Source organism: Anolis sagrei, chromosome 3 (genome assembly GCF_037176765.1).
Source record: "Anolis sagrei isolate rAnoSag1 chromosome 3, rAnoSag1.mat, whole genome shotgun sequence".
Taxonomy (NCBI): Eukaryota; Metazoa; Chordata; class Lepidosauria; order Squamata; family Dactyloidae; genus Anolis; species Anolis sagrei.
The window spans coordinates 19,676,846-19,687,460 of record NC_090023.1 but is presented as its reverse complement, the minus strand read 5'-3'; the positions used below and the strand labels follow the sequence as shown (position 1 = coordinate 19,687,460).

General features: G+C 42.2%; 1 protein-coding gene across 1 annotated transcript; it reads left to right on the top strand.

The window, feature by feature from the left end:
- The first annotated feature begins 2,387 nt into the window (after positions 1-2,387).
- GPR83 (G protein-coupled receptor 83) lies at positions 2,388-9,883 on the top strand. Its single transcript, XM_060766969.2, has 4 exons — positions 2,388-3,322; positions 6,250-6,375; positions 8,662-8,795; positions 9,151-9,883. The coding sequence occupies exons 1-4, from the start codon at positions 2,945-2,947 to the stop codon at positions 9,776-9,778; spliced, it is 1,266 nt and encodes a 421-aa protein (XP_060622952.2). The 5' UTR covers positions 2,388-2,944; the 3' UTR covers positions 9,779-9,883.
- The last annotated feature ends 732 nt before the right edge of the window (positions 9,884-10,615 follow it).

Genomic DNA, 10,615 nt, shown 5'->3' with positions numbered 1-10,615 from the left:
ATAACCGGGATGTAATATAATAGAAGCAATAAATATTATACTAATATGTACAATTAGTCTGGCTTATCTACTAGCTTGTGGAATGCTCCCAAGAAAAATATGCAGTACGCCAATTAAGCCAGCAAAATACATTCAAGGTTTGTAAGCTTTTGAAAGTGCACTCAAGTCATCACAATCCAATTCTAACATTCAATTCCCTGCAAAAAATTAAATAAATTAGAAAGCATAAACTATTTCAAGCATATAAGCGTAAAATGACCACCTGGAGTGCACCACCTGACATCCACTGGGAAGTAGCAGCCAATAGTGAAAGGACCAAGGCAGTGACATCTCCAGCTCATCCCTTGTTTGGGTATCAGCCAGCACGTCAACGACTTAAATCAAGAAATAGTTTTCTAAGATCTACAGAGACACTTGCTGGAACACCCCAGCAAGCGAGAGTCCAAAAGTGGCAGGCTCAAACCCAGAACCTCAATCAATGACTGATACCAAATGAGAGACTCCCCCCTGGACACACAGAAGACTGGGCGACTTGGAAGGCGCTGAACAGACTGCGCTCTGGCACCACAAGATGCAGAGCCAACCTTAAGAAATGGGCCACAAAGTGGAATCCACGACATGAGAGTGTGGAGAAGAGCAAATTACCAATCACCTGCTGCAATGCAACCTGAGCCCTGCCACATGCACAATGGAGGACCTTCTTGCGGCAACACCAGAAGCACTCCAAGTGGCCAGATACTGGTCAAAGGACATTTAATCAACTACCAAGCTTGCAAATTCTGTGTTTTGTCTGTCTGTTTTTGTTTTTTTTTGTTAAAAATGTAATACAAATGTCTGGTTGCTGATGACACGATAAATAAATAAATAAGCATAAAATGTATCACTTAAAAATAGTCTGATCAATTCTACACAGGGTTTGTCTCCAATCTCTGTCGTCATCATAGATGATCCTCTGTGGTCATATATGATTGTCTTCCAGAAGTAGAATCTTGGCATTGGGTCCATGAGTAACTATAGATACCTGTTCTGGATCCGCATGGTCTTTCACAATGAAGACATCAATTTCCAGAGAAAAGGTGGCCATAACAAGGGTTTGCCTGACATGCCTTCCTCTTGGCACGTTTCCCTCCTTTGCCCTCTATTTGTGCCTCTTCAAAATCCACAGCACTGTTAGTAACAGCTGACCTCCAGTTAGAAGGCTCGGAGTTTTCCATTTCTAGATGTTTATTCCATGTTTTTAAAGGTTCTAAGACCATCTTTATATCTCTCTTGCTGCCCACCAGTATTCTGTTTTTAATCTCTATTTTGGGGAGGATTCACAAAAACTGGGAGGTATCACGTACAACATAAATACCTTGAAATAAACTGCACTGGAAGATACAATGAATCACAAATCTAAATGAACACACCAATACAACTTCCGTATTTGTGGAGGATTTTGTAGATACACAAAACTAGATAATAGCAAGCCCTTTTGAAATGAAAGGCTTCTGGCCCAGGAATATTACAGAATTGCATTGGAAGATCTAAAAAAATATTTATTTACCATATTTATACCCTGCCTTTCTCAACCCCGTAAGGGACTCAAGATGGTTTACATATACAGGTAGCAACTTGATGCCAAAACCACACATAATAAGAACATATACATTAAAACAATCATTAAAAACATATAAAACCTTAAAGCCACATCTCCAGCCCACCCCCTGTTTGGGTATCAGCCAGCACGCCAATGACTTAAATTGAGAAATAGTTTTCTAAGATCTACAAATACACTTGCTGGAACAGCAAGCGAGAGTCCAAAAGTGGCAGGCTCAAACCCAGAACCTCAACCAATGGCTGATACCAAATGAGAGACTCCCCCCTGGGCACACAGAAGTGTGGGTAACTTGGAAGGCGCTGAACAGACTGCGCTCTGGCACCACGAGATGCAGAGCCAATCTTAAGAAATGGGGCTACAAAGTGGAATCCATGACATGCAAGTGTGGAGAAGAGCAAACCACAGACCACCTACTGCAATGCAACCTGAGCCCTGCCACATGCACAATGCAGGACCTTCTTGCGGCAACACCAGAGGCATTCCAAGTGGCCAGCTACTGGTCAAAGGACATTTAATAGAATGCCAAGTCTGCAAACTTTGCATTTTGTTTGTCTGTCTGTTTTTTAATGCAATACAACTGTTTTGGTTCGCTTCTGACATGATAAATAAATGGGGTGAGCCCCCACTGTTACCATCAGCTTCTGCCAACCTAGCAGTTTGTAAACATGCAAATGTGAGTAGATCAATAGGTATCACTTTGGTGGGAAGGTAATGGCGCTTCATGCAGTCATGTTGGCCACATGACCTAGGAGGTGTCTACGGACAACGCTTAGAAATGGAGAGGAAAACCACCCCCCAGAGTCAGACACAACTAGACTTAATGTCAAGGGGCAATCTTTACCTTTACCTAACCTACCATGTACTTGAACAGGTGTGAATACCTGGAAAGAAACATTATAGATGCTGACCAAGGAAGCAGCTACTGCTAGGTTGCAATAATATAAAGAGACCACTTGGCACTACATTATGGTACTTTAATTCTCCTCCTTTCCTTCCTCCCCCTTTGTGTAGATCCTAGAGGGGATGAGCATACACGAAATGTACATTTCAGAGTAGGAAAAGCAACACACAGCAACGTCTCTAGTAGTTTGCCTCCTAAGAATTAATGCACTGTCTAGCCAGTGCCTCAGCTGCATTAGAGACTTGGAAAGAAACAATCACTGGCTGAGAAATCCTGCTGGCATTTTGTAAAGAGATGTCGGCACCTTGTTTGCAATCATAAAGGCTGCTGCTTTTATATATTGTATCGACTGAGCTCACAATACCCTAATATAAGGATCTATTTCTGAGCCTTCGGAGTGAAGAAGGCTGAATGAAGTCTTCTATCCGGTCAACGAGCCAAAAATGATTGCTCACTACATGTGGTTTTGCTTTCCATTCTTGGTTAATGCTGTGGAGATAAAGTTACCAACCAATGGAAGCACAACAGCGTTTTTTGGATTTCCAAATATCTCTTTCTTTTCATGGGCAAACTATACACATGAGGATTGGATGCGCTTTCTGGATGGAAAAAGATACGGTGTCGGTTCCCAAAATCTTATTGTGAAAACCCTCCTGGTTGTGGCGTACTCCTTTATCATCGTGGTCTCTCTTTTTGGCAATGTCTTGGTGTGCCACGTCATGAAGAAAAGCAAGCGGATGCGTTTTGCCACCAGCCTGTTCATTGCGAATCTTGCTGTAGCGGACATCATGATCACCTTCCTCAACACTCCTTTTACCTTGGTAAGGATTCAGGAAAAAGCTCCATTTCTGAAATGAATCATTAAATAATATGTATGCTTATGTAATTGCAAATATTGCTTAGTTCTTTTTTATGAAGATATGACTTTCATTGATGGCTAGAAAATACTTCTTTTCAAAATAATGCTTTTTCTAAATGTGTCAGAGAGCAAAGAAGCAATTTTTCAAAAATGTAACATTAGTATTTGACAGTTCATTGATAGGGATAATCCAGGCATGGGCAAACTTTGGCCTTCCAGGTGTTTTGGACTTCAACTCCCACAATTCCTAACAGCCTACCGGCTGTTAGGAATTGTGGGAGTTGAAGTCCAAAACACCTGGAGGGCCAAAGTTTGCCCATGCCTGGGATAACCTGCAGGAAGTAGTTTTCGTATTCATTTGTATGGTATCATTCAGGAGTTCTGGTTCTCTTAATATACTTTTAATGGTTTCAAGAACTAGCATACTCCCTTGTCACAAAAGTAGCAGAGTTTGTTATGTTTTGCTTTATTACTATATAATATAATATAAAAGTTAGTTATATCCTGTCCTATCTCCCCTTGGAGATTCATGGCTTGATATGTAGAAATGCCTGAGATAATATGTGCAAAGTACAGTACTTTTGGTCTATTATGTTGACTAGGTAGGAGTAGGTGCGTGTGTGCGTACACACTACACATACAATAGTCATTAGCCTTTAAATTGTTTCCTCATTTCAGAAATAAATGCTTAATAAATTAGAAGACGTCACTGTTCACAGACAGTTTCTGATTGCTGAATTGGTCACTATGGACTTAATGCAGCTTCATGTTGCTTGGTCAAACTCTGGTGCTGAAAATCCCTTTTATCACAGCATGAGACGTGCTCCAAGCATTTATTGTAAATTTCTATCACATCAGGCAATCAGGTTCAGATTGTTTAGCTCAGTGGTTCTCAACCTGTGGGTCTCCAGGTGCTTTGTCCCACAACTCCCAGAAATCCCAGCCACTCTACCAGCTACATTTAAATACATGTATAACAATTGGGAGCCCCCAGTGCAGGCATGTAGCCGGGGGGGGGGGGGGCTCAGGGGGCTTCAGCCCCCCCCCCCCCCGAAATTCTCATGGTGGTTCGCGAAAAGGCCTTACTGGTGCATTATTTAAACTGTTATGTTTATTAATATCATGATTTGATCACCATTCTCAATATATCCCATATGTATGGGGGTATTGGGGTAATGATACAAAAGGTTTGCTAGGCTAGACCCTCTTTCACTCAGACTCAGCCCCCCCTGAAACTCAGTCCCCCCCCCCCCGAAACCTCCCCTGAAATTTTTTTAGCCCCCCCCCCCAAACGAAATCCTGGCTACGGGCCTGCCCCAGTGTCGCAGTGGGTTAAAATGCTGAGCTGCCGAGCTTGTTGACTGAAAGGCCACAGGTTTAAATCTGGGGAGTGGTGTGAGCTCCTGCTGTTAGCCCCAGATCCTGCCAACCTAGCAGTTTGAAAACCTGCAAATGTGAGTAGATCAATAGGTGCTCCATGCACTCATGCCGGCCCACATGACCTTGGAGGTGTTTATGGACAATGCTGGCTCTTTGGTTTAGAAATGGAGATGAGCACCGGCGGGAAAGTAACGACGCTCCATACAGTCATGCTGGCCACATGACCTTGGAGGTGTCAACGGACAATGCCGGCTCTTCGGCTTAGAAATGGAGATGACTACCACACCCCAGAGTCAGACACGACTGGACTTCATGTCAGGGGAAAACCTTTTCCTTTACCTATAACAATTCCGTGGAAGTCATCATTGGATCTGAATTAATTAGGTTGCCAGTAAGTTTACTCACTCCTTTTGAAATAGACTAAAAATGAGAAATATCATGTGTGTAGCACAAATATAGTATTCATATAATTATTTGAGGGCCTTGGTACTCTATGTAGAGTGTTTCGAGTGTCTTGAATTCATTATCTTACTGTAATTGAAGAAGCAAATACCGCCAGCATTGAAACGATGCTTCTCTGCCATCAACGCCACTGGACTGGCCACGTTGTCCGAATGCCCGGTCATTGTCTCCCAAAGCAGTTACTCTATTCCGAACACAAAAACGGAAAACGGAATGTTGGTGGACAGGAGAAGAGATTTAAAGATGGGCTTCAAGCCAACCTCAAAAACTGTGACATAGACACTGAGAACTGGGAAGCCCTGGCCCTTGAGCGTTCTAACTGGAGGTCAGCTGTGACTGGCAGTGCTGCAGAATTTGAAGAGGTAGAAATGAAGGGCAAAAGGGAGAAACATGCTAAGAGGAAGGCGCCTCAAGCCAATCCTGACTGGGACCACCTTCCACTTGGAAACCAATGTCCTCACTGCAGGAGAACATGCAGATCAAGAATAGGGTTCCACTGCCACCTACGGACCCACCACCAAGACATGACATTTGGAAGACAATCATCCTTGAGCTACGAGGGATTGCTAAGAAGAAGACTGTAATTGAAACAAAACTTGTAAAGTAGGTAAGTATTGTGATCTAGATGGTTGGCTGCTAAATAATAATTTGTTCAGCTTGTGCTGCCACTCCAGGTAAAACAGAGTGTTATGGTAGATTGAAAAGCAAAAATTTCCTTGGCTAAATAATAAAACTCACTCTGATCAAAGCCATTCCTCTATTTTCATGAAAACTAAAAATGTAACCCTGTTGTGACTTCATCTTTCCTGCAGTATCTTGGAGTTCTAATCCACCAGTGCTATGGTTGCAAAAATTGCAACCATAACAGTATAGATTTTCTTGCCCCCTAAGTACTGGAAACATTTAAAGCTTATTGCAATATTTCTCTTTTTTAACATAATTATGTAGAAATATAAAGTGTTTTCAATGAACTTAAAAAAATTATGTTGACTAGTTAGGAGCAGGAATATGTATGTAATATTGTCTTGTGCTCTGTCCTGCTCCTAGGTTCGCTTTGTCAACAGTACATGGATATTTGGGAAGGCCATGTGTCACATCAGCCGGTTTGCACAGTACTGTTCTCTCCATGTCTCTGCCTTGACCTTGACAGCCATTGCAGTGGATAGGCGCCAGGTGAGAACTCTCTTATGTGGGATGGGCGAACTTGGAAGCCTTTTATAAAAATTAAAGCGCTGAAGATGTTTTCCTGGTGACAGCACCAGTCTGGCATTCTAAAGCAACTTCCTGGGTATCCTCCACTATATTGGTGCCACTAACAGACTTCTGTTCCACATTTGGTGACGAGTGCCCAAGATACTCTGAAGGCAGAATATTGGGAAAAAATTGTGTCAGGAGCAACTTGAGAAACTACAAGTCACTTCTGGTGTGAGAGAATTGGCCATCTGCAAGGATGTTGCCCATCGGACGCCCCAGATGTTTTGATGTTTTACCATCCTTATGAGAGGCTTCTCTCATGTCCCCACGTGAGAAGCTGTAGCTGACAGAGGGAGCTCATCCGTGCTCTCCCCAGATTCAAACCTGCGAACTGTCGGTTGGAATGTTATCACATCTGTAACTAGTACCTAGGGAATTTATCACACAAGGTAGGCAAATCACAATTACAGCAGGACAACCGTGTCTTTGGTTAGGATTTATTGCATGATGTTGCTTCTCTCTCATCACTCTTCGGATGGAGATAGCTTGGAAAGTGTTTCTCCTATGCTAATAATCCATTAATGACCTCCTTTTGCAAAGGAAACACCTTCCAAGGGTCTCCCACCAAGAGAATAACAGAAGAGGGCCAATCTTGTACAATAACTCCTGCTGTTCTCCTGCTGAAATTGTGATCTACTAACCTCTTGTAATAAGTTCCTGAGTGGTTCCCTAAAATAGTTTTACTAAATGTCTCTGAAAGAGAACTAGATAATTTAAGTAGTCAGAGCAGACCAAACACCTTGTCCTGAAAATTCCTTAGGGTACCCTACCTTGGGTATGGTGAAAGGCCTTGACCTGTATTTACTATTGAAATAAGATTCTCCCACCTTTCTATTCCAAGTTCTCTGTGTGGTTTGCTGAACTAGGCTTGCGATCTTGTCCTTCTCCTCAAGAGTAAAATATCTTAGTTGACTGTGAGGATACTGATAATGGCTATTTATCCTAATAACTGGATGCTTCCTCCTGAATCAGATCCACTATGACTCTGAATAACAGTTGCTGAGAACCATGAGCAGAAGAGTGCTATTGGACTCAAGTCCTGCTTGTGGGCCTCCCATTAGGCATCTGGTTGGCCATTGTGAGCAACAGGATTTTGGATCAAGTAGATCTTGGCAGAAGTGGCTTTTTAAAAATCTCAGCACTCGGGAACTCCAAGCCAGTATCATGACTAACTGTGGTGGTTTAATATTGAAAGTTGAAAGGAAGAAAATCAACTCATTTGAAACATGTTCTGACAAAGAGTTCTATGCATCCTATGGATACTTATAGGTTATACAAACCAGTGGTTCCCAACCTTTTTTTGACCAGGGTCCACTTAACCAGAGACCATATTGGCCAGGGACCACTTTGACCAGAGACCACTTTGACCAGGGTCCAATTTGACCAGGTACTACTTTGACCAGTGACCACTTTGACCAGATACCACTTTGATCAGAGATCACTTTGACCAGGGACTTCTCTCCAACATTAGTACCAAAAGGGTTACAAATCGGTTTTGGTAAACTTTATATTGGTTTGGTTGTTTGGGGTGCTCATTCAGAAAATTGCATTGGATAGACCACATCAGCTCCAGTTTCTGATGCAGAATATATGCCATCCAGTAGCCACCATCTGCTCGCCCACAGAAAACCATATTAAATAATCTAGAGCTGATGTCGTCTATCCAATGCAATTTCCTAAATCAGCATCCCAAACAACCCCAGGAACAGGCCTAAAAACTATGACACCAAAGCACCCCTGTTTCCAGGCACCACATGGAACAACACTCAGGGGGAGGGACAAGGAGAAACAGCAGTCAGGATGCTTGTGGTTGCGCCTTTCGTGGGTACTCAGCCTCTCCCCTCCTGACATCCCCATTGCCTTGGCACTATAAGAGGGTTTTACAAGACAGTTGCTCTCATTGCAACAGTGTAGTAACGGTGAGGCCGCGGACCATATTTTAGCTCTTGGGGACCACTGGTGGTTCACAGACCACAGGTTGGGAACCACTGATATATAGATATTTATCTACAGACAAACTCACATAATTCACATTTGCCTGTTAAGGCTTATCCCCAATATAACCATACCATAAAACATGCAATTGTATTTTAAAAAATAAACATATTTTCCCTAGGGGTGAGAAAAGTGGTATATAAATACTATAAATAAATAAAATAATATATATGTATGTATATAATATTCAATTATATGTTTTGCAAATAGGTGATTCTTCATCCTTTGAAGCCTCGGATCTCTACCACAAAAAGTGTTGCTTGTATTTGCATCATATGGCTAATGGCAACATGCTTCTCACTTCCACACGCCATCTACCAGAAACTATTCAGTTTTGAATACAGGTAAATCAAATTTCTTTGTTCCTGGGCAGTCATCTTTGACTGAGGTGTCTTTACTAATTAAGTAATTATATCATTAGCCAGACCTTATTGTACAGTTTTGGTTCTACCAGAAGTTGACTATTGAGTCTCACTGGAGGATCTAGAATAGTTTGCATTTCATATTATAAGAGAGAGATTGGATGCAACTTAATAATATGCAAATATAAAGCGAAAAGAACAAAAGTCTTGAGATTTCCAAAGGCTATTTTTTTTCTCCATGTGGAGATGTCCTTAGCTGTATCAATCTCTTAATGTGACATCTGAATGCTCACCTCTTTTTCCTTCTTTTTGTTATTGCCCTGCCTTTGACTTTCAGCAAAGATGTCACACGATACCTGTGTCTTCCTGACTTTCCTGAGCCAGCAGATTTATTCTGGAAATACTTAGATTTGGCAACATTCATTCTCCTCTACATTCTGCCTCTTCTCATTATCTCTCTCAACTATCTGACCATCGCCAAGAAGGTCTGGTTCTGCAACACCATTGGGGTTGTGACAGCAGAGCAATATTATATCCTTCAGAAGAAGAAGCGGATGACTCTTAAGATGCTACTGGTGGTTGTGGTCATTTTTGCCATTTGCTGGTTCCCTCTGAACTGCTACGTCATCCTTCTCTCCAGCCAAGTCATCCAGGCCAACAACGGCCTCTATTTCACTTTCCATTGGCTGGCCATGAGCAGCGCCTGTTACAACCCATTTATTTATTGCTGGCTTAATGATAATTTCAGGGCAGAATTGAAGGCTCTGCTCAATATATGTCGGAAAACCACTGGTCCAAGGGAGTCAAGAACCCACTCTCTGATAGCTCCAACCTGCAGAGTAGCTGGGCTCCAGAATGACAATTTCAAAGGAAGACGGAATTCTCTTGATCTTCCAGTGGCTTCCAGTTTTCTTTTGGGAAGGACTGGACAACTGTTAGTTGAGCCGGTAGTTGCTGTGAGTTGAATGATGTGGCAAAGTTGCTGAAAGTTGAATGATGTGGCAAGGATGTGGATCATCTTTCCGGGCACAAAAAATGACTGATTGCTGAAGACTTTCATGGCTGGAATCACTGGGTTGTAGGTTTTTTCAGGCTATATGACCATGTTCTAGAGGCATTCTCTTCTGACGTTTCGTCTGCATCTATGGCATCTCTGAGGATGCTTGCTATAGATGCAGGGGAAATGTCAGGAGAGAATGCCTCTAGAACATGGCCATATAGCCCGAAAAAACCTACAACAACCTGAATGACTGATTGTAGAGGAAATTTTGCCTTGTCTGTTTGTGTTTGGCTTGGTTCACTGGCTTGAGTTTTCGGAAGCCCTGAGGGGCTGCCCATGTGCTCCTATGTTGTGCATCTGTACTTGCAGCTAAGTAAAGACTCCAAAGACCAATGCAATTTGTCACGGTAACCCTTATGAGTTGTTGATTTGGTCCAATATGTGGGGGATCCTAAGAAACAGGTTGTACATGCTGGTTGAGTTCAGAAAGAGAGGGCAACCAGAGGTGGAGTGGAGCTGTAATTGCTATGGTTGTTCACCTTGAATAAGGTAGTGGTATTTCAGTTGTGTATTTAGGAAGGAACACAAGGGTACATTTTTGTAGTGTAATTTCTATATTGCATTTGCTTCTTTCTGTTTTGTATTTTATTTAAGGCTTTAAAGTTTCATCCAGGTGTTGCAATACTGAGCAACAGAGGCAGAAGAGTCTTGCAGTCAGGTCCTGTATCGGCACCTCATTGAAAATTTTGGGAAAATTTTGTGCTTATGCTTTAAACTTAATATGCAATTTGTTGTATTTTTA

Coding starts and splice junctions, on each gene's coding strand:
- GPR83 (XM_060766969.2), top strand. CDS start 2,945: ATGATTGCTCACTACATGTGGTTTTGCTTTCCATTCTTGGTTAATGCT. Junction 6,376..8,661: donor TTGCAGTGGATAGGCGCCAG/GTGAGAACTCTC, acceptor TTTTGCAAATAG/GTGATTCTTCATCCTTTGAA. Junction 8,796..9,150: donor CTATTCAGTTTTGAATACAG/GTAAATCAAATT, acceptor TTTGACTTTCAG/CAAAGATGTCACACGATACC.